General features: G+C 54.3%; 2 protein-coding genes across 8 annotated transcripts in view; one reads left to right on the forward strand and one right to left on the reverse strand.

Annotated features, from left to right (window-relative positions):
- Positions 1-10,208, reverse strand: part of PCYT1A (phosphate cytidylyltransferase 1A, choline) — a 29,044-nt gene extending 18,836 nt beyond the window's left edge. For 2 of the 7 annotated variants that reach the window (XR_015700386.1, XM_087738934.1), the window contains exons 1-2: positions 10,046-10,205; positions 9,533-9,666 (exon numbers count right to left, since the gene is read on the reverse strand). Coding sequence is in view for 4 of the 7 variants with exons in the window: in XM_087738934.1 (XP_087595060.1) it covers positions 9,533-9,666; positions 10,046-10,113 (202 nt within the window). In the remaining 3 variants the exon portion in view is untranslated. Of the gene's footprint in view, positions 1-3,183; positions 3,310-4,938; positions 5,390-6,011; positions 6,076-7,850; positions 7,921-9,532; positions 9,667-10,045 lie in introns of those variants that run through there. The other 5 variants (XM_087738939.1, XM_087738940.1, XM_087738936.1 and 2 more) reach the window with 5 other exon arrangements.
- Positions 10,209-15,461: 5,253 nt separating this feature from the next.
- On the forward strand, positions 15,462-21,938 carry PDCD1 (programmed cell death 1). Its single transcript, XM_009468512.2, has 5 exons — positions 15,462-15,720; positions 17,976-18,308; positions 19,377-19,532; positions 20,184-20,218; positions 21,052-21,938. The coding sequence occupies exons 1-5, from the start codon at positions 15,612-15,614 to the stop codon at positions 21,268-21,270; spliced, it is 852 nt and encodes a 283-aa protein (XP_009466787.1). The 5' UTR covers positions 15,462-15,611; the 3' UTR covers positions 21,271-21,938.
- The last annotated feature ends 1,700 nt before the right edge of the window (positions 21,939-23,638 follow it).

The following is a 23,638-nucleotide window of genomic DNA, read 5'->3' on the forward strand; positions in this document are numbered from 1 at the left end:
GAAACTCCTCCCTTAGTGTGAGTTAACTACACCATCATCCGATCTGGAATGTAACCACAACACCAAAGCTAACAGCTCTGGCAGATGGAGAAGGTCAGAATAGGCGCGGCAAATCTTGCTTAGCCAAAGCCTTATCTCACTGTCTGCATCTCCATGGACAGCACTGATGTATTGTTTAGCCTTGGTGGTGTCAGAGAACTGCCTGCCTCACACTACACCGGAGAAGCAGATGAGGTATTTCTGCACCCTAAGCACACTGATGGCATGAGGACCTGACCCATCTGCGTTGTGTTTTGAGGTCCCAAGGAATTTCTTGAAGAATATTATCTGCAACTCTACATGCACTAGCAGGATTTCTTCTGCAACTTCTGCTGCTTTTCACTTGCAGATTTATGCGCCGAGGCAAAATAAATCCTGCTACTTAAACTCGAAGCCTGTGCAAAACAAGAGCTTACTGCCACAACTCAGTAAATGCTTCAGCCCAAGGCTGCTGCGTTTCCCACCAGGAATCCGAGTCAGTGCAAGACTGGCACGCTGGAGCAGCGAGGCCCCTCCGACAGCCACAGCTCCCAGGCTCCCCGGGGGGGCACTGCCTGCTCCCAGGCTCCCCTATCATCCCTCTGAACTCAGAAGGCGTTGGCACAGTCAGATGTGACTGTCATGTGCTGCTTTGCCTACAAGATCATTCCACTTTACAGAGGCAAAGCTATTTCTCTTCTGCTGACTCATCTGCAGGGAAATCCTACTAAACTTTGCACTCTGCCAGCTGTCTTCAGAACAGAATTGCCTTGACACATGTATGCAAGAGCCTCAGGGAAAAGGAAGAAGTCCTGTCATTTCAGATAATTCCCCTGCCAGGCTGTGAAGTACCCAAACCACCCTTCCTCAGTCACGGGGAGAAAAGAATCCTTTTCCTCCTGTTCTCCCCTACCTCCAAGCCCCAGTTTACAACTAACCTTACTGGTGTGTATCCCTGTAGAGATCTGTTGTAGACAGAAAGACTCAGAAGAGGTTAACGACAGAAGACTCATCACAGTGGGAAACTGATGAAAGACTGCTTACAAGAAAGGGTTAACCTGGACATAATTACTGGGAGAGATCAGGATCTCTCTTCAATCCATGCCTAAAAATCTTGCCCAATCTCCAAGGCAACTCCATTCCCAGCCCAGGTGTGCGAGGCCCAGATCCGCCCCAATCTCCAGACTGAGTGCATCTGCTTAAAAACCGAGTGCCAATGGCTGCGACCCAGCCTGCTCACCTCCAGAGAAGACTGCGACTCCCTCCAGCACGGCTGCTCTCCCCACGTCAGCACCTGCTCTATCTAGACGGTCTAAGTCTCAAGCCCCTTATAAAGGTTACTGCAGGATCTGGCAGGCAGAGTCCTGTCTACACTTAAAACACAGGCTGCTTCAGCTACTCTGGTTGAGCAAAAGCAGCTATCCTGCAGCATATTAATAGCCACATGAACATATAAAAGGGATTCCAGTTCAGCCAGTGCCACACACTGGTCCAACAACATCCAGACCCAGACCTTTGCTATGCTGGCTAAAAAACCCCCAAAGCCTTGCATCCCCTACTGCTACAGGCAGGCTGATAACATTTGCTCAAGCAAAGCCTGAGCATGCAGAAGATCTGGTACCCGTGCCCTGCAATCGATGAAAAGACGCTGCTTTTCACCAGCAAAGTTCCAAATGGCTCAAGATAATTCTCTCTAACACCACCACAACCAAAAACAGTGCAGTGTGATCACCTAAGCAGCACTGCTACGAAATACACACAAAAAAAGAGAAACTGCTGGCAAGACCTTCTCCATGAATTCACAGCCCTTCTGGGTACACCATAACCCCGAGGCACTGAGCGTCCTGGCATGAGACAAAGTCTTTGCTGTGGTTAGCGAAGCAGCAGGAGTAGGGTTTATGCAGAATATCAGAGAAGATTTGGAGCCTGCCCAGGGATGATGAAGTACATGGATGGGTGGTCATTCTGTCCTGACTTTTGCATTGAGTTGCATCATGTTTTGTTTTTAGGGCTTAACAACAGAGCCTTTTGAGACTTCAGGAGGTAACGTCCTTCAGTAGGTTTCCACATCAACACCAAATCCGTACTCCAACAATTATTGTTTGCAGCTCATTCTACAGTAATTTCAAGACAATAACAATCCAGATCTTGGACCAAGAAACTTCCAAGTCACAAATTTTAGTAATTCTGTATATACAGCAAATTCCTTCAGGAAATAAAGCACAGGTATTTGCCATCTGAATTTCAAAGGCAAATACGGCAGCCGTCCTCAGGGCCAGGAGTCCTGCGGATGGAAACCCACCAGTACCTGCTTCTGACCACGCCAGTCTTTGCCAGCCGCAGGCTGGGGGACCAGCTGCTGCAATGGCACAGGGTGGGGACAGAGGAGGGAAGGCCACCTGCAGTGTCCCGCACCTCCCTCCACAGTCAGCGAGGCCTACCAAGGAGCATCACAGCTCTCAGAATTCCTGCAGACTTTAACTCTAATTACAAAACCATTAATCAGCGTCGCCAGGACTTTGGTGGACACAAACGGCGGGTTACAGAGGATGTGTGGCTGCCCAGCAGCTGGGTCACACCTTCCTTCTCCGCAGTCAGGGCTGCCTCCTCGTTATTCTGCTCCTCTCTCCCCAGGCCTTGGCTGCGTCCCCTAGGTCGGGGGATGTCCCCCAAAGCCGCCCACGCTCCAGGCCCTGGGGGTGCGCTCCAAAAGTTTCCCAAAGCATCTGCTCCTACCGCAGCTGGTCCTGCCATCCCCCAGCCTCTCCCCAAGCCCCCCCAAAGGGGAAGCAGCGCACCACGCCCCCTCCCCAGCAGACATTGCCCCCTTGCCCAAAGCCAAGCGCCCCACGTCCCTACCAGCCAGCCCCTCCCAGAGCCCCCCTGCCCCACAGCGAGCCCGCCGCACCCAGGCGGGGCTGCCCCATACCTGTGCCACGGCCACCCCGCCGGCAGAGAGGTCCCGGGGAGGGACCCCTCTGGTCCCACAGCGAGTGCCCTGTCCCCTGCACCCCCAGTGACAGACCCCACGGGGCCCCCGAGTGACAGACCCCAACGGGGCCCCCCAGAGTCCCCCAGTGACAGGCCCCACGGCCCCCCAGGGCCCACCATATGCGCCACCGACAGACCCTACAGCCCCCCCGCTCCCCACTGACGCCCCCTTACCAGCACGCCGCCGGCCGCCCGCACCTCTGCAGCCCAGCCCGGCCCGGCCCCGCTGCCGGAGCCGGCCCCGCCCCGCTCCCGCCAACGCCAACGGGGCGGCAGGAAGGGACCGGCTGCGCCCCGGGAAACTGCGCCCGGAACCTCTGTTCCGGCTCGCAACGGGTCCCCCCCCACCCCCTCAGGGGCCGTGCCGCGGGGCTCCGCGCTCGGACCGGGCGGCCAGCAGCGGGGGAAGGGCCCAGCGGAGGTTTGCTGCTGCGGCCCACGACCCTGCCCTGCGGCCCGTCACCTGTCAAATATAAATTCTGGGGGTGGTGGAAGGAGGGAGCCAAGCCCATCGCGCCCTGCCCAGGGCGGCGGTGCAGAGGTACCGGCCTGCCCCGCTTTCTCCAGGGAAAACACGGCACCCGCGACCCGCTCCAGGCCACGGCCAGGGGCGGCTGGAGCTGGGCTGGAACCCGGCGATCTTCAAGGTCCCTTCCAACCCCAACCATGCCGTGATTCTACGATCGGAGACTCCAACCTGCTTCGTACAACGCCTTTGCGAAGCAGCTGTTAAAAGCCTCCAAAACAGAACGAGCGCAAGGTGAAAAATCGTGATTTAATCACCGTGACTTAATAAAAGTGTCAAAACGAGTCCGAAGGGATATACTATCTCCTGGCACGTGTCTTTAGATGGAGGGTTTCACCATTCCCCAAAACTCGCACTCGCAGGTTCACGCACGGCACCGCTGCATCCCCTCTGCAGCTCCCTTAGCGAGCCATGGCCACAGGCAGCGCCGAAGCTGTCAGGGAAGTCACCCTCTATTTCCCATCAGAGGAAAACGAGAGGTGGCCACTTTCAAACGTAACAGAGAAAGAGGAGCGTGCTGCCTCCAGGATTGTAGCCAAAAGAGCGATTCCAGAAGATGCATCGCAATCTGTCACTTCCCCGCTCTCCAAGAGCTGCCCGGACAGAGCGAGTTCTGCTCCAACAGCCGGTGAGGGCAGGACTCAGCATTCGCCTCACCCAACTTCAGCGCTCTACGAGCCATTCAAGCCGCTGAAATTGTTCGGCTGTGTTTGCGCCTTGGTCAGCACAGAGAGAAATGGCATCACCACACAGCAACACATCCCGTCTTCCGATGGGCACCTGAGATGCACTCTGGTGGCAGCCAACCTCTCAGAGATTGGAGAATCTCTCTGAGATTGAATCTCTCTGAGAGGAGAGACACCAGTGCTCCTTTTCTGATCTACAGCAGCCTTTTCTACAGCTCCTTTCCGAGGCTGGAGACCTAACAAATTTGGGCTCCAAACATCCACCCTCATATGCCAAAACAATTACAGAGAGGCAAAGATGGAGAAAGCACTGCAGTATGTACTGAAGAGGGCAACAAGCAGTGATTACTCACAGTGTCCACAGGTGCCAAATTGCACCAAACCAATGAGAAGTTACAGCAGGGAGGAGTTTCGGCAGTCAGCAGGGTGTGCAGGCCGCTGGCCTGACCTAATGTCCTAAATACCTTGTCCTCCTATCAGTTAATATCATCTCGTGTGACACTTAGCTGGGATTCACAGCCCAAATCTTATGGGAGTCACAGGAACAGATCTGGATAACCAGAATATGAGGCTGGTTTTGTGGGTTAACTTACAAAGAATCCTCAGAAAACGCTCATCTGAGAAGCACAGAGAAGCAATCAAGGCTGGTGCACCTTGTAGAGCGGAGGAAAAGGGCAAACAGTGGAAATGGCAAGGGTCAACCCACAGGAGAGGAAATATTAAATACATAGATTTATTATGTTACGTTCTTATAAATATTTCATTCTTCTCAGAAAATTAACAAAAATAAAAGCAACAGAACCCTTTCACGACGAAAGTTGAGTTTGCCTTAGAAACAATGGCTATTGGGAATACACTTTTTTAGGACAAAACCAACACAATATATAAAAACAAAGGGCGATTTAAATAACGGACATCATAATATTGTGCTTCAAGCTATGTCGATATCCACAAGGAAGAAGGAATGTTGTAGTGTGTAGAACAGGTGTAGGCCATGCTTTGTAAAGCTGTTATTTTGTTAGGTGCTAAAGGAAGAGCATGACGCTTTTGTGCACTTCAGCAAAAAATACCCTAAAGCGTTCTCCCCCACCTCTGTCCTTCTGTGCCACCTTTATCATCTTCAATAGTAGAAGCAACCAAACGCAGCTACCACACAAAACAGGCTGTCCTGCGGAAAACAGAGAAAGGCTCTGTGTTAAAGGCAAGCTCTTTGCTAGCCTAACTGAACAGGCTAACCTAAGGGAACATTTAGACAAGAGCATAACCTTATATTGTAATATATTGCAATTTTCTGTTTCTTATTCACCTCACTTGTGGTGTAACCCAGTCCGGTGTGTCTGAATGCCAGAAATGCCTCAGTCTACTCCACCCACGCACCTGCAGGTGTCTAGGTGTCAGTTTAAAATAAAATAAATATAAAATAATGATGAAATAAAACCTTGACTTTTGCTCAGTCCTGGATTCCAGCCATACTCCACGACAGCAGTTCAGCAAAGCATATAAGAAAAGACCTTATCTCTTGTGCTTCCTCTCCCCACCTGTAAAATGGTGTGGCTATAATGACTTTTGTACAGTACTGTATTACCTACTCAGGAAGTAAGTTTTATTATGTTGGATATTATATCTAAGTATGTATTGTGAATGAGGATGTAAATCATACTGTTTCAATAGTCTTGTTTCCTTCCTTCTAGTGGTTGTTTTTTTTTCTGCTCCATATTTAAGGTCACCCTGCCTCTCGTACAAAAGCAAGTAGCTTTTCACTTTCCGACGGTAGAACAGCCACTACTTACATTCATGAACACATCGTGAGCATAGCTGTCAGTGTCAGCGTCCCAGAAACATCGCGCAGCCATACTAGACAAAGGAGACAGAGCGGAGCCATTACCCACAGAGTTCACCTGTAAGGATCTAAGTGATCGCAGATACTTTCTTCGGAAAGCAAACTGACCTTCCTTTAAAGATAAAGGAAATGGGAAGCGATCTCCCGAATCCTGAGCCTAGATCCCCACTGCTGAATTCCACCACATGCTGTAACCCCCTCTGTATGTGGATCAAGCTCCATCTTCAAATTCATCAACTATCAACCCTGCCACCTCCACTGTGCAGCACAGCTTGAAACCTCATTGCTATGGTGCCTAAGAATCTTGGACTTCTGGCCTCTGCGTATCAGTGGCTAATTTAGCTTATTTGTTCTTGTCCTTCACCTCCTGCACCCTTGTGATACATACTTCCAACTTATTTATAGGGAGCTATCGTATTCCTTGGCAGACGTCATGTTATTAGACCATGAGCTAAGCTCTTCTAGTCCTTTTGTATCTATACTCTCTGTCCCCTGACCATCCTGCTGGCCTTTTTCTACACCCGCTTCAGTCCAAGCCTTACCTTGAAGACAAGCAACTGGACAGCAACAGGATGTTACAGACAAGACCTTGCTGCTGCCTTATCTAATGTCATTGACACTCTCCTTTCTCTGCTGCAAATGCCCAGCTCCCTGCCTGCCCCAGTCGGCCTCAGCTGACAGGATCCCTATTTGTGGCACAGCGTGTTGTTCTTAGTCCCTATATGCATGACTTACTGTTATAAGATTATTGAATTTCATCCTTTTTTTTTCTATTACCTTAGCCCTCAGGGTTATTCTGCTTTTTTTTCAGTCCAATATTCCACTCTGCCTCTGGAATATCCTGGTTACCCAGTATTTTGCATTAAGGATGTTAGCGATCATGCTTCAGTCTTGCCTCCTGCCTATTGCAAACCAGAGAATTTCCCCAATTGCGCTGTCAGTCTGTGTTGCTGGGCTTCACGTTTCAAACCAGATCACCTCATTGAACTCTTCACCCTGGTACAGTGCTTCTGGAGCAGTCTGCCTGCAGACAGATATTCCTGACAAAAGCCTGAGCAGGAGTACAGAGATTCCTTCCAGAACATTGAGGCAGCAGATCTGATTACAGCTCTGCTGCACTTCCCTGCTGCTGGAGTACCAGGCACAATAATAAAGATAAGGCCAGCAGATAAAGCACATAAACCTTATGGACTGTTCTCTTTTGTCTTCTCCCTACTCACTAGTAATGGAAAGCTACAGCCCACTACTGCAGCCAAGAGGAATTCTTTTGCCTGATTGCAGGCATCCAGAGCTCGACTGCAAGTGCTCAGCACCTACAGCCTCAGCTCGATTCCCATGACAGTACTGCACAGGGATTATAGAAATTTAAACTTCTGAAAAATGCCTGCCTGGGGGGATTAAATGCAAATAAAGTGCTTATGGAAATCTGGCTTTAGACACAAGTGAGTTACCATGGCCCTTGTGCTCCAGCAGGGCCTTGAGAATGGACTGGCTGCGTGCTCTACTTCCTCATGAATACAACGTAAAAATTCCTTTCTGCAACGCTCCTCACAAATGCTATTCAGCATTTCAGCTTCCTAAGAACCACCATACAGCCAATTATCACCGGGTAATTCAATCAGCCACAGTCCAAGCCCTCGCTTGCCACTTCAAGAGAAAAGAAAGTGCTTTACACTTTATCATCTGCAGAGAGATCTTTGTACCTAGGAAAGCTGGAAGCAGCTCCCCAAGAAAATAAACATCAACCAACAAAAATGTTAGAAATACAATTAGAAAATAGAAAACTTACTTCACTCCTTCTCCTCTCTGCTCTCCAATCACAACCTGCACCACCATTTTGTACCTGTCAAATCCCTCCTCTGGAGAGAGAGAAAAAAATAATAGTGAAAGCAACAACTTGTTTAAAATATGAGCCCAAAACAGGACCCAGAAAGCTAAGGATTTCTGGTTACAAAGCAAGTGTCCTGTAAAAGTCCATGCAATTGGCAAAGTGGACAGACTGCCTTGCGGCTTCATTTTCCTAGGTACAGAGTACCATGGTCTTATTGGACTTAAAGGCTGAACAGGGTATTTGGTGTCCGTCAAAAGACGCATCTAAGGCAGACGACACCCCTGAACAGCCATACTGTATGTCAGCATTGTACTTTGACAACTTTCAAGAACTGAACACATGGGAAGAATATAAATAAGCCTGCTGGTGGGCAAAATCCAATTTGAAAACAATTGGCTGATTTTAAAACTGTTCTGATGCAAAGGTATTGTAGAGATTCTTCTGCCACACGGGTGTTTCCTTTGCTTCCAAGCTGGGATAAAAGGCCACATAAAAGCATATGTGGGCCTACGTTACATGTTTGCAAAGATCTGCTGTTGTTTTACAATAATAGAGAAATACCTTTGGGGCATAGGCCAGATCCAGTCAGGCTATGGCAATGTTCCAGAAGCCAAATCAGAACAAGCATGTTTAAAATAAAACATAGATCCTAATGCCTGTCTTCAACAAAGCAGCATCCTGGGAAGGCTCCCGGTGCACTGTTTCCACTGGAGGATTGAACACAACGTGCTGGGTCTGGTAACATCCACTGTGTCAATGCTTATCAGAGGTGCCAGCTGATACAACGGCCACACCGGGCCAGTCTTGCTTCAGGGTACTGCGAGTGTGTTTACAGATTACTGCAGCCAAGCCCTGTGCATATTAGCTCGGCATCAACCCATGCTGGGGCTACAGCTGCTGCTGGTATTAAAGCAGATGCGTAACTCTGGGAGAAGCATAAATCCACAGTTCCCGCCGAGGGTGACGGCGTGTCTGTGTCACCGTGTCAGGCCAGCCCAGCAGATGGAGCACCAGCCAGGAAGAAGGCCAAAAAAAAAGTGACTGTGCCAACATGCATCTATGTACTTGTTGCAGCCCTGAACACAACAAACACCTGCTGGAGCCTGAAGTTTAGTTCTTGAACTCAAAAATCTGGGGAATGCATCCTGCGCAGCACCACCACCTCCTCTTTCCAGTGCTGTAAGGCTGCAGTCGCACCCCTCCTTGGCTGTCTGTGCTCCTAACTCTCTTCCCCTTCGCTGCTCCCATGGGGCCTTGTTCTGATCTCCCTGCTATTCCACTCTGACCCAACTCTGATCTACCTTGCAGCAGCAAAAAAGCAGGAATGGTTCTGTTTATCGAAGCAAGAAGCATCACTTCTTCCTTCTTTCTACTGCAGCTTCTTTCCCCCTGCAGCCCCTCCAAGGCTGACATCCCACACCAGCCAGTCTATACGAAAACAAACCTTGTCTGCTTGAATTAGGTTTCTAGTTCCGCAGGCGAGGAACGTATGTATATAGGCCAGAACGTTTCATAACGGTGGACTCGAGTCAGTCCACGGGGAAGAAATAGATTTCAAGAATAAAGGAGGAAAGAGGGATTTTGTCAAAGGGAGAGGACACAGTGAGAAAAGAAACGACTTCCCCAGCAAACCTCCTTACCTTTCAGTCTGTCTTTTATTGTCTCTGATAAAGACTTTGTAAGCTGAGGCATTTCTTCTGGGATGTACTGTACGTTGGCCAGCTTCTCCTTCAGTATCGCACGGATGCATTCTTTTACTGTGGACGATTTAAATCTATCAGGGGAAAAAAAAAAAAAAACAAACAGCAACAGAAGGCCCAGAAAGTTCACACAACATGTAGAAACATACATAACCCCACCTGGGAAAATGTAGCTTTCACATATTAAAGAAAAACGACAAATGAAAAACCGCGGGGGAAGAAAGCCCAGCTAGAGATGGAGATGCTTAACCAGCCCTGCCAAAAGCCAAACGCCCACCAACACAGCTGCGAGCCCCTTGCTGCCCCCGCCTCCTGCCAAAGTCGGTCTGGGAGCCCAGTGCCCCCCCAGTCCCCAACCCCCGGGGGCTCCCCCATTCCCCGCACCCCGCCATGGCCAGGGACCCCCTCCCCGACAGTCCCACCGCCACCCCCGTGCCCCGGCCCCCGGCTCACCGGCGCTGGAGCCCGGGCCGCAGGCTGTACGTATTCCCGGCTCCATCCTCCGGGCCCAGCTCGCCCATGGCCGCAGACCCCCGCAGGCCGCTCCGGCGTTGGTTACCCCGGCAACCCCCGCCACTTCCGCCTCCTTGACGTCACGGGGCGCCACCGGACGTCACGGTGCCGCGCCGCGCCCCGCCTCTCGTGGGGAGGTGCTTGCACGTGACCGTGAGGGCCGCGGCGCGGCGCGGGGGGTGCGGGCCCCCGGAGGAGGGGTGCGGGCCCGGGGTGGGGGGTGTATTTTTGACATTTCATAGAATCATAGAATCGTTGAGGTTGGAAAAGACCCTTAAGATCATCGAGTCCAACCGTTAACCTGACACTGCCAAGTCCACCACTAAACCATGTCCTCGAGCACCACGTCTACCCTTCTTTTAAATACCTCCAGGGATGGGGACTCAACCACTTCCCTGGGCAGCCTGTTCCAGCTTGACCACCCTTTCGGTGAAGAAGTTTTTCCTAATATCCAACCTAAACTTGCCCTGGCGCGGCTTGAGGCCGTTTCCTCTCCTCCCATGGCTTGTTACTGGGGAGAAGAGGCCGACCCCCACCTCACTACAAGCTCTTTTCAGGCAGTTGTACAGAGCAGTAAGGTCTCCCCTCAGCCTCCTCTTCTCCAGGCTAAACAACCCCAGTTCCCTCAGCCTCTCCTCATAAGACAATAAAATTGTTTTTATTTTGACATTTTTTTACAATTAAAAAATTTACACAAAAACGTAATTGGTAAATAAATGGTAAATAATTGCAATAATAATGGTAAATAAAGGGTTTGGTGAGCCTGCTGCCCGGGGAGGTGAGTGCGGCAGGAGGCCTGATGGGGAGAGAGCGCAGCTCCTTGCCCGGGAGCATGGCCTCCTGTGCCGGGCGCTTTCCTGGTGCCCCCGGCCCCCCCAGAACTGGCAGCCGCCGTAGGAGCCCGGGCCCCTGCCTGCTGCCTCGCCCAGGGCTCGGGGGGCTGGAGCGGCTGCGGACGCGGCACCCGGGAGCCAGCGGGGCAGAGGGGTCCCCCTGCCCGCAGGCATCTTTGCGAGCCCACGGCCCCAGCTGAAGGGGGCCACGGTGGTGTCCCAGCCCCGGTGCCAGCTCCGGCCCCGGGAGCCTGGCTGGGAGCACCCGGCCGCTGCAGGGGCAGCGGGGGCAGGCAGAGGAGAGCGCTGGTTGCCTTGCAAAGCTGTTCCCCCAATTCCTGCCAGACCCCGCGCTCCCTTCCTGCTTCTGGCCCACGCGTCCCTGCCGTCAGCACGGAGAGCCCAGCCTGGCTCCTTTCCTGCAGGAACTTCTTGAATTTTCCAGAAAGGCCTAAAACGGTCGCTTCCTCATATCCTTCCTCCTGGCACACCCTTGTGCCCTTTTTCCTGTCCACAGCTGCTGTCTGTCCCAAGGAAGGCTGGCGACCGACGGCTGGGGTATGACACAGCCCCCTCCTGAGAAGCTGACATCCTGCTTCCTCCGCTGCTTATCTCAATGCAGCAATCTCCGCGATCGCGCTTCTTACGTGCAGCGGCTGACGCTGCCGAGAAAGGTCCCCAGGCACTTCGAATGGAAACAGCGCGAAGGCGCAGTCGGTGCCGGTGCGGAGCGTGCTGCTGCCGGGAACCAGGGGCTGGAGGGGGCCATCACGTGCGGCAGGGCTGGGGGGCACCGGGGCTGCGGGCCCTGTGGGCAGGGTGCTGCCTGGAGGGGCCCCTTAGGTGCAGGAGGTGTGAGGTTGCACCGGGAGGCAGGAGGTACCTCTGCTGGGGTTTTGCTCGGGATGCACGGACACATCCCAACTGGTGCCGGGTCCTGCCCCATCCGCTCTGGGTGCAGGCAGGTTGCTGAGACCCTGAGCAGCAGCAGCTGCTCCTGATTTCCACGGGCTTTAGCAGCACCGCTTACTAGTGATGATCCATCAGAGGCCTTAGTGCCGCCAGGCTGGGCATCAGCTCTGCCCGCCGGCAGGAGCAGCACCCTGCTGCCCTACCGGAGGTGGCGGTGGCCCCATGTGGCACCTTTGCATCACAATTACCATTGCCCTGCCCAGGCCCTGCAGATTTCCGCTCGCTAAAGGAACGGGTTTCGTGCCTCTGCTCTGTCCCTCCGCTTACTCGCTGCTTACTCACCCCCCCGCAGGGTCTGGTGTCGTTGCTCATGCAAATCATTTGCAGGGGCCTTCCTAATTTCTGAGAAGCATCTGAAAGACCTCCACGCTTGCTCTCCGTGTTTATATAGCAAACACTATTAACCGTTTCCTCTTCTTGCCCCAGCTGTGTCGCCTCCTGCCTGGGTCAGACCCACAGATGTGAATTCAGTTAAACCAACGGGGGAGGGATTTTTGGGAACCTGTGGGTTTCTCTTCCTCAGCATCTTTTTGTGGTAATTTGTGTTCCCCGTCTCTTCTGGGAAGCTTTGCTTCCCCTGGGCTTTGAGGACATTCATCTCTGGGCTTCAGCTGGCTACATCCGAGGCATTTGGTCATTGCTTTCTTCTTCATCTTCCAAATTTTCAGTGCTCCTTAAATACCCCAGATGCTTTTAAGCCATTTTGGGACTGACCCTCGATCCTTTGAGGTGACTGCTCAGAGTGATAGCTGGGTGCCCTGCCAGCGATGGCTGCAGGAGACCAGGGCCTTGTCTGGGTCCCAGCCGTGTTGGTGGGACCCTTGCCGACGCATTGGGCCAGCTTCTCGTTGGGGAAAAAAAGGACATTTGTGCTTCAATGAAGTGGTGTAACATGTGCTTGCTGAAGTTCCTGTCTCTTGGTTTTGAAGAACAAACTGTTTTCTCACTTATTCCTCTTTCTCCTTCCTTTTAGCCCTTCTTTTGCTCTTTTGGTGGCCAAATAGAAGACGACTGCCCCATGCAATTCATCATAGAATCATAGAATACCAAGTTGGCAGGGACTTCAAGGATCATCTGGTCCAACCTTTCTAGGCAAGAAATTCGCCATATTCCAGCTCAGAGAAAAAGAATTTTATTTTTTTAAGCATCAAAGGACCTTTTTCAGGCCCCCTCAGCTAACTCCAAGATTTGCCATCCACCCTGTTTGGGCTGGAGGGGATTTACCAGCATGAGTGGGAGCTGCAGCATGGCTGGAGCCAGACTGTTTTCCTTGATGCTGGAGAAGTTGGTGCAAGAGCCAGCAGGAGCTGTGTTGGTCTGGCAGGCTGCAGGCAGCATGCAGGCAGGGTGCAGGCAGGGTGCAGGCAGGGTGCAAAGCTGCTGCAGGGCTGGGGCCAGGCTCCACCGCGATGTTGGCACCTAGGGCACGTGCTGGGCTGGGGCATGGCACCGCTGCTCACCTTGCTTTGCCCCGCAGTGGCTTCCTAGCAGCAAGATTGATCTTTTCTTTTATTCTTTTCATTCTTTTTAATTGTTTTTCAGCAAAAAGGGGAATAAAACCCCTGTTGTCTCTTTTGTGGCGGAGCCAGCTTTCCATCAGCGTGCTGCCAAACAGCTCCTGGCTCACCCTCCCCTGTGGTTTCTGCTGCGCGATCTGTAGCTCTGCGAGCTCCCCAGTGCTTCCTGGCCACGCATGGCCTCATCCTGCACCCCAAGCAGCCTGGAAAAGCTCTGGCATTGGTGCCGGTCCCCAGCCTGCTGGGGAGGAGGGGGGGAGCGCTGGGGCACAGGTTTCTGAAGGAACCTGAGCATCCGAAAACATTGCCGTACGGTCTGCATCTAGCCACCACTGGTTTCTAGTGGACGCGGCAGTTTCCCCGCCCCAGGTACCAACGTATGCCTCATTTCGAGCGTGCATTGGAAAGTTTGAGCAATTCGTGCTGCGATTTTAATCAGAGCCCTCCGCTGCTGCGTGGGGCAAGGAGGATGAGCCAGTTTTTCCTGCCGATCCCTGGCTCGGTGAGTCGCGATCTCGGCGGTGATACCCGTCACATCTTCCGCCTCTAGAAACCAAAACATGTTGCAAGTGCCAAACAAGCCTCACCACACCTGACCTGGATGCCTGATGTCACCATTTGGGGAGACATAGCCTCGAGGTGGAAAAGCCACCTTGCTGTGAGCTTCCATATTTTGTGGAATTCAGTTTAGTTTAGTTTAGTTAGGGTTTTTTAAAATGAGAATGCAGGAAATTGTGAAGGAAGAGGCGATGTCCACCTTGGAGCCCACCAGTACCATTACACAGGGTGGAGAGTGCTCCCCGTGCCAACCCTGCCAGGCGGTGGCCTCCAGGCTTGCTCTGCTGCTCAAGCAGGGTCAGAAGCTCAGAAGAAAGGAGTGATGCTTCCAGGAGGAGGCTGGAAAAGAGGACCCAGGACAGGCTGGATTGAGCCACCAACCCAGGGTGAGCCTGCCTGCCCCAGCTCAGAACCCTCTCCTTGGCCATCGCGAGTTAGGGCTGGCTCCCCCAGGTCGCTTGCCTGCCAGGGCTGTGTTTGAAAGTGAGAGGTGAGCAAGCCCCAGCCCCGCAGCTTGTTTCTGAAAGCCTGGAAAATAATTAATCATCATGAGAATCTCATCCTTCACCCGATTATTAATTTTCCCCTGACGCTTTCCAAAATTGTGGGGCACTGAAGCTGTGTTCGAGAGAAGCGGAGGAGCCAGCCATGGCGTGCTTTCACCTTTGGTTATTTCCTATGCGAGTATTAGTCAGCAAGATGAGCGGGGAACATTGCCGGCAGAGAAATTAAAGAAGTCTGCTGCAAAGGTCACCCCAATAACAGCACCCTGGCCCCGGGCACCTGCCCCTGCTCTCTGCAAATCTGTCTGTGGAGAAACACACCTAAGGAGGCAAAACTTCCTTCTTCTCCTCCTTCTCCTTCTCCTTCTCCTTCTCCTTCTCCTTCTCCTTCTCCTTCTCCTTCTCCTTCTCCTTCTCCTTCTCCTTCTCCTTCTCCTTCTCCTTCTCCTTCTCCTTCTCCTTCTCCTCTCCTCCTTTTCCTTCTTTCTCCTTCTCCATTCTCCTTCCTCATCTTCTCCTCCTTCTCCATCTCTTCCTTCACCTTCTCCTTCTCCCTCCTCTCCCATCCCTTCCCGGTGGGAGCAGCCTGCCAACAGGCACTCAGGGTGCCCCATGGCTGCTCAGACTCTGCCCAGCTGCCTGGTGCCACACTGCCATGGGCACCCAGCAGGAGCACCCATGGGTGCTCAGAAGCCTGAGACAGCCCTTTTACTCATGGGCCAGGCTTGGAGCCGAGGACATGTCCCCGGTGGTCCTTGCCCGCTCCGTCCCTTGGAGCTTTCCCCAAAAAGGCTGTGGGTTTAGCGGTGCCTGTCCCCACTGCTCCGCAGCTGGGTGCTGCGTGGGAGCGCGCCGGGAGCGCGCAGGGAGGGGAAGGGGCCAGGCCCAGCTCAGCTGGTTCCTGCCTCTGCGGGGAGGAAGCCGGGGGCGGGAGGCAGGCCCGGGTTTCCCTCTGGGACAGAGATGGGCACGTTTCATTTTCAGCCCAGCCCCTGTTGTGCGAGCCAGAGAACGAGTCACCACTGTGGGACAGGAAGCACGGAGAGAGCCAGGGGCGGCGTGGCACAGCACGGCACGGTACAGCACAGCACACCTGCCCGGGCAGGGGACCAACTGCCTCGCCATGGCTCCAGGTGCCTTGAAGACTATGTGGGGCAGCATGGAGGTGGCCCTGACCGGCCTCTGCGCCATCCTGCTCTGCTGCGGCCCTGTGCTGACTGGCTGCCGCCGGGGTAGGTACCGAAAGCGCGGTGCGTTCGCTGCCACAGCCCGTGTCATTTGCAACCAGTAGAAAATGTCTAAGGGTTGGGAGCTTTGTAGTTAAAAATAGCTCTGGCATCCAGAAGGCAAAGAACCCAAAGCTTTTGGGTATGTGCTGCTGAAGCAAGGGAAACGAGGATGCACGGGGTAGAAACGGGGTTGAAGGATGGAGAAGGGAACAGGTCCCCAGCCCACGATGCTGGCACCGGAGCCAAATTGCGGGCACACTGGCTGCAGTCGGGTTTGGTGTGGAGCCTCTTGGTTTGCGAGGACCATGTGGGATCTGGGGTTTTCTGCTCTGGCTATCACGGCTTCAGGCTGCACCTCCTGGTTTGGGCTTGACCCTGAGGGAACCAGGGTCTTGTGTGCAGTTTTGCTTAGGGTGAAATGTGGGGGAGAAGGGGAGGTGGAGGGGAAGGGGTGAGTCTGGGCAGAGCAAGCGAGAGCTCTGATGAAGCTGCGTGCCCCCTTCCTCACATCCCAGCTCTTTCTTTGGTGGCTTCGGGTGTTTTCTGCCCCGAGGGTAGGCACAGGGCTAGGCATCCCTTGGAGCAGATGTTACCGCTGGTGCTGGGAAGATGCAGGGAAACATGTAAATCTAACCTCTGCTTTCAGAAGTCCTCCAAGTGCTTCATTCATTGTTGGCAGTGGTGCTGGGTAGGAAGCAAAGCCCTGAGCCTGCCAAATATTTCCTGTTAAACACAAGAAGCCCAGAACACTGGAAAAATTACATCTCTCGGTGGGGGCACTGCCACAGCCAGTGCTGCCTGCGGGATCTGCGGTACTTCCCTCCCTCCCTTCTCCTGTTCGATCTCATCCCTCATTTCTCAGCCCAGTTTTCCATCTAATCCTGTATCTATTCAAGGAGTCATCCCGGTTCCTTTTCTGGTTGGTGAGGCTGAGGTCACGGTCCTATGGCCTCAGGCCAGTGCTGGAGGGACCGGAGGGGCTTTCTAACTCTGCCTGCAAGCCCCGGGGCTGCTATCAGTGGTGATTTCTGAAAAGGGAAGATAAATTTTTCAACAACAGGGACTTTTCAAAGCATTGATGGTTTGAATCCCTTAGTGAGATAACCTGTGTGAAAAATGCTTCTTCCTGCTTTTTATTGCTCTGAACAAAAGTTAGTGCAGCAGCTGCCTCATCCTGCTGGATGGGGCTGGCGGAGCCTGGTCCGTGTTCGCAGAATCCCTGCTGCCTGGAGGGGATGAACCAACTGGGATCACAGGCAGGGAAATGCGGCGAAGCAGCAGGGCCGGTGCTAAGGGCTGGAGGGGCTGCAGCTGTGGCCGACTGCCCTGTGTGCTGGGAGCAGCCTGGCAAGCCCGGCCAGGACCCCCCAGGGTGGGTGCCTGGGTGCCCATGTACATGCAAGGAGGGGACAGGCAGCTGGAAAGGGATGGCATTGTCAGCTCCAGGTCACTCTGCCCTCTCAGATAGTCTCAAGCTGGAGATGGCAAATACTCTGCCCTGGGCAGCCCCTGCCTACTCTGTGCTCCCAGCATGGAGCAGTGAGCAGAGCCGGAGCACCCCGCCAGGCAGCCGGGCACGCGATGGGCTGCACCGTGGGGCGCTGCCCCGGCCCAGGACTCAGTCCCTCTGCTCACTTTCAGGGGCAACATCAGCTGGAGGAAGGATGACTCAAACATTAAAATACAGCATAGATTTAAAAATAATACAACCCCCAAAGTCTGTTTTCCCTGCTACGGGTGTTCTGGGTTAATTTTAGGTAGACCAGAGCACAATTTGCTCTGCTGAAACCACTTCATGGTACAGTTACTACCACTGAGGATTCCCCTTTGGCTGGCAGGCACACACTGAGGAGGGGAGAGACATGGGCTGATGTACCTCCCTGTGATCCGGGGTGATGCTGTGGACTGGCCAAGCATCAGGCTGCCTGCATTGCTGGCAAGCCCCAGCGCCTGGCGGCGGTGAGCTGGGTGGTGGTGATGGCATGGGGCTGGGCTCGCAAGTGCTCGCCGGCAGGTTTTTGTAAATCCCCGTAGGGGCCTTCAGGAGCTGAGGGTGAAACAGCTGAGGAGCGCATGGAGCCTCTGGGTTTGGGACGTAGGAGCCCATCACCTCTCCATGGGATGAGGTCCTGGCAAGGGCAATGGCAGGCTCTCACCCTCTTTGCATCCCTGGTTCCTGCCCGGGGGGGGTATGGCTGCTTCTGAGACCTGTGCCTACTGTAACCATGTCTGTTCCTTGTTTCCTCTCTCCCAAACAGTGACCTTCTTTCCAGACAAGTTAACTATCACTGCAGGTGGCTCAGCCACCTTCTTCTGCAACATCTCTATGGAGAATGACTCCATCTCAGAATACAGCCTCAATTGGTACAAGGAGATCAACCATAGCCAAACCCAAAAAATTGCTGAGATCAGCCGGATCCGCCCCCAGACAAAGACAGAGAAGTACCTGCTCACCAACCACACTCCTGCCTTCAAGTTTGAGATCCTGAACCTTCACCAGAATGACTCGGGCTCCTACTACTGCGGGCTGATCACCTTCTTTGAACCCGATAAAGTGATGGAGAGCAACCGGTCCTTCCTGGTGGTCACAGGTCAGCCTGGGGGCTGAGCTGATGGGGACAGGTCATCGGTGTCATCCCCGTGGTGCTATGGCCCCCAGGCACACTGCAGCCCCAGGGCACAAGGCAGGCGATACTCTGCTGGGGGAGGACCTGGTGTGGGTCAGGAGAGCATAGCTCTGCCCTTTCCCCTCTCCTTTGCATGCCTGGTTGATGCCCAGGGACACAGGCTGTCCTCCCCCATCTGCACTGTGGCTGGATCTGGCCCTGAGGCAGGAGGTCTCCATCCTGCTGGCGCTGAGGAGTGAGTCCTTACCCATGGATGGAGGCAGGAGACCAGCGGAGGGAGCTGCCTTCATCCATGCATAGAGGCAGGGGACCAGCATAGGGAGCTGCTTTCACCCACAGCTGGAGGCAGGAGACCAGCGTAGAGAGCTTCCTGCACCCCTGAACAGCTCCTTTAATTGGGGACAGGGCTTCTATTTGGGGTGATGACCAGGGCTCAGACCCCTTGAACAGCTGGTGTTGACGTAGATACTGTTCTTGCAAATCCATGCCCTTGGGTCTTGTAGCCCCATGGTGTGGGAGATTGAGATCTCACAGGAAGATATGCCATGTACTTGCTTGGCAGCATAGAGGCTTTGAGGGGCTGAAAATGGCTTTTTATAAAAAGGAAAAACACTGCAAAAGTTACTGTCTTTCACAACATCTCCTCCCAACGTGACCTGAAGCCGTGCTGGCGCCAGGACGTGAAAGCAGCTGCGAGGCTTGGGGAAGCCTTATCTTTCATGGGGCTCTGCCAGGCATGGGGTCATGACATGGGACTGCAATGCCCTGGCCCCCTGCACACCACATCTCAGCAGTGTGGGATCATCCTCATCACCTGTGATGGGAGGGAATGGGGCATGGCCAAAACATCCCCCATGTCAGTCCCAATTCAGGGCCCCTGGAGGGATGGTGGAGCTGTGGCAGCCTGCCTGGGACTGAGCCCTTTCTGGGGACAGCCCCATGTTCCCCTGTTGACTTTCCCAGGGACTATAGAGGCCATTTTACACTCCTGACCTGCTGTTTTGTTCCCCCTTTTTTGGATGGCTATTACAGCAGCCCCTGAGAAGACAAATGCCACCGATGAGCCCGAGATGGAGGAAAGCAATCCCCCAGACCACATCAAGGCTGTGCTCCTGGGCATCCTGCTGCTGGCTGGGACAGTTGTGCTGCTGATCTTTGGCTACCTCACTGTCACGTACAGGAGAGGAGGTATGATCCCCCGTGGGGGCTGTGCTGCCTCAAGAGGCTGAGGTCTGCCAGGGGACCTGATGGGGTGGTGCTTATCCAACAACCAGCTTGAACTCAGGGGCAGCCGGATGCTTGCAGCTCCCTGGGGTACACGGGTAGGTTCAATGTGCTAAACTCAGCTGTGGCATGTCCCCATGGGACAGGTATCTCCATGCCTAGGGGAGAAGGGTGCTTTGGGCCATGCTCACCCTTCGTAGAGCCCCCAGGCCACGTGCTGTGGCTCTGAACCACTTGTTAGCACAGCGTCGTAATGCTGCATATGAGTCCCTCCCATGCCCCTTGCCTGGGCACCTTTGGGGCATCTCGTTGTCTCCTCGCCGCGGCACCGGGCATTGTCTTGGCCACGCCGTGGGCAGCCAGCGGGGCTCTCCCAGAGGGGACCCCCTAGGAATTGCACCCCACTAATCCAAATTAAACCTAGACCATGGGCTGGTATCTCACTTCTTGTAATGCTCAGGGTGTTAGACCCTGAGTGGAGAAGGAGAAAGCATGGTGCAATGGTTGTGGTGTCCAGCGCTCTCCTAGGACATAGGGGCTGGGTCAGTCCCAGCTCCTGATGCTCATGCTGTCTTAGCACACAAGCAGCTTCTAACCAAATGTGTTACTTTGCAGATGTGCAGAAACCACCGAGTGAAAATGCGCCAGTGGTGAGTTTTCTGTCTCTGATGCACTGCTGTGCTGCAGGGGAACATCGTGGCACTGCTGGGGTGTGGAGGGTGCAGGGCCTCCCTTTAGCAGCCCTTCACAGGCTTCTCGCTTCTCCTGTCTTCTCTGATGCTGCTTGATCTTTTCTGCACAGCTACAACTGCTTTTTTGCACCTGCAGCACAGCCCCATCAAAATCAAAAATCTGCTTGAGACAGGATGGGACCTCTGTAATCCAACACTTGCTCAAAGTGTAGTTGTCTTTGACAGTGGATTATGTTGCTATAGAAAATGGGAGAAAATGTTCCCCCTACAATACGTTAAGCTAAAATTTCTCTTGCTGCAGCTAGTCCTTATTTCCACTCTTCCTTTTGCCGGGCACTGCCAGGAGGAGTTTGGCTCCATCTTCTCTCCAACCCCATTAGGTAGCTGAAGGCAGTGAGTAGGTCCTCCCTTGCTCTTCCCTATCCGGGCTGAGCAAACTCAGCCCCGGGCTCTCCTCATGCACCCCATGCCAGCTTGGAGCCCAATGGAGAGGTGGGAAAAGGGCTCCTAGCATGACCCTGCCTTCAACGGCCAGGCAGACAGGGAGCCCGACCTGCCTGCAGAGACAGAAAGCTGAGACCCACATGGCCTCAGTGGTGACCCCAAGGCTCACGGTCTGGTTTCTCTGGGCAAATGCTATCCCAGGTCTGTGCGTCTTTCTGCTTTGTATGGCTCTTGCCCTCCTGGGATGCTTCAGAGCTGGTTTTGGCACTTGCTGTAAAAAGGGGGCTTGTGCTGGGGATGGCGGGTACTTCTGGATGATGAATCACCCTGACGGGGTTTCCTTGCAGAAGGAAGAGAAGCCCCCCATGGTGCCCCTGCCCACCGTGGACTATGGCGTGCTGGAGTTTCAGCGGGACCAGCGCACCCAGGTGCCCCCCGAGACCCACCCAGTCGACCAGACCGAATACGCCACCATCGTCTTCCCAGAGGAGAAACCTGTCACACCGGAGCGGGGGAAGAAACACCAGGACGAGAGAACTCAGCAGCTGCAATTGCAGCCCTGCTGAGGGCTGGGGTCCCTCCTCGCTGGGGGGTGCGGGCAGGGACAGGCTGCCCTGGCCCCTCACTCCCACTGCAGTTTGCAGTTGGGAAAAATCCAGTGTGCAAGGATCAGAGTGACAGAGGCACTGCTGCTGGAGTTGATATCAGACAGTCCTGGCCACGGTGGGATTGTGGCCACGGGGTGGGTACCACGGGATGAGGAAGGTCCCTCCTCCCTGCTGGGCTCCTTGTGCCGCCTCTTTGCTCAGGGCAGGGAGGATGGGCTGGGGCAGAGCAGTGATGCCAACAGGTCTGTGCCAAAGGCGATTTACATCATGCCTTGATTTTCTGCCTCCACCCATGGCTCTCTGGAGTGGCCACGCTGCTTCCCTCACCCGGGTCTGACCCAACTGGCAAAGCACAACTGTGGGAAGAAGCGCCGGAGGCCAGAGCTGGAGTGGATCCTGGGAGATGCCGCTCGCGGGATCCCAGGGCTGAGGACTTCTCCTCGCCCACGGCAGAGACTGCCTTGTTTACCGCTATTTAAAGAAACACCTGGGAAGCAGGCGGCTAGTTTTCCTCCTCTCTCCAGGCACTTTCCTCCTCTGCAAGAGGGGAAATCTACCCCTGTGTCCCTCCCTCCTCAGGTGGCAGACGGATCTGGCCCTGGGGGGTGAATAAAGGGTTTCACGTCTGGGGAGTTTGTTGACTTGTGATGGCAAGCGCGTGGGCAGGCAAATAACGGCTCTTGGCAGCGCGCAGGCGAGAGCCGGGAGGTGGTGGCGTCTGTTGTGGTTCCTGGGCCTCTCCGTGCGATACGCAAGCCTCTCTTCCATGAAGCTGCTCTTAATAATTTAGAGAAGAAGCCACTCTTTTTCCTCTTGCCCCTGTCTGGGCTGGCCTCTGGTTGTAACTGCAAACCAAGTTCCCCCTTACCAGCCTGGTCTTGCGGCACTTGACCAGCTGCGAATGATCATCCCTGCCATGCTGGGGGCCTGGCTGCCATCAGCCAGGGCAAAGCTCATGGCATGGTGCTCGGTGCAGCTTTCTGGCTCCAAACTTCCATTTTCCCTCTTGAAAGCGATGCTGCCTTCCACAAACCAGAACGGAAAGAAGCAACAGCTGCTTGAGAGGGGAGAAGCCCTGGTGAGGTGTGGCTTTGGAGGCAGCAGAGCCCTGCGGGGAGACCATGAAACCCAGCGGAAACAGAGAAGAGTCACTTGCATCTCGCACTTCGGTTGCACCGTCAGCAGGTTTCTTTTTCCCTTACCCCCAGTAAAACCAGTGCAGCCTTGTGGGAGCCAGCCCGGGCACTGGGGAAAGGGGTGAGGCATGCCAGGCACTGCAGTTTGTCTCCTGTGGGGGCTGGAAAATGCCTGAGAAACCTCCAGAAGGGACCAGATGGGACGAACATCCATCTGGAATGGCTTTCACCCTTCCTCAGGGCAGGATGGTAGATATGGTAGATATGGCCCCGCCTGGTCCCACAACATTCACTCGGGCCAATATACAGCTCAGTCTGATGGGGCTGTTTGCAAGCAGCAGCTCCTTGCCCAAGCTCCTTGCCCGGGCACAGGACCATGCAACCCCAGCAGCTCCAGCAGAGACCTGCTGTGGCCAGCCGGGCTCGGCTTGCCCGGAAAGCCAAGGCAGGAGGCAGCCGCAGCAGGAGCTCAGTCAGCAGTTTTGTTTTTGGCTTTCCCGTCAGACACGATGCTGGTGAGAGGGTGGGCCCTGCTTCATATTTTCCATCCTGCCTCTCAGGCAGCAGAGGTGCTGGGTCTTCAGCCCTTCCTGCATGCCCCGGCTGCAGCCATGGGCTCCTCCAGGAATGATCAAGGCTGGGTCCTTTCCCCTCTGGTGGATGATGGTTTGCAGCCAGCTGGAGGCTCCCAAGCCACCCAGTGGGGTCAGAGGTGTAGGAAAAGCATCTCCCGCTGCCATTTGGGATGGAAGACCACCCAGCCTGCAGCAGTGCCTGTGCCCCTCCAGCCCTTCAGCAGCCTGGCTGCAATCCTGCCCCTTGCAGGGAGCAAGGCTGGGGCCTGGAGACACGTGGGGTGAGTGGTGGGGATTATTCAGGCTACCAGGCACCATCTCCCATCCCTGTTTGGAGGACAGGGTGCCCAGCGCTGGCAGAGACCCGAGCTATGCTCCCCTGTGCTGGGCAAGGCACTGGATGTGCCAGCCAGAGCAGGAACAGGGCTGGGTTGAGCTCTGGGTGGGATGCAGGTTTCAAGCCCTGAACTGAGCATCCCCGAACCAAACAGTGCCCTGAGATGAGTGTCAGCCCTCACGCCTCAGCATCCTGCTCAGGGGTGGGGAGCCGAGCACATTCATGTGCAGGAGCTGCTCTTGTCTTTCTGTGCAAGCCAGGAGAGCAGCCACCCACAG

Source organism: Nipponia nippon, unplaced genomic scaffold (genome assembly GCF_047370975.1).
Source record: "Nipponia nippon isolate SJK-2023a ecotype South Korea unplaced genomic scaffold, ASM4737097v1 scaffold_7, whole genome shotgun sequence".
In the NCBI taxonomy this organism is placed as follows: Eukaryota; Metazoa; Chordata; class Aves; order Pelecaniformes; family Threskiornithidae; genus Nipponia; species Nipponia nippon.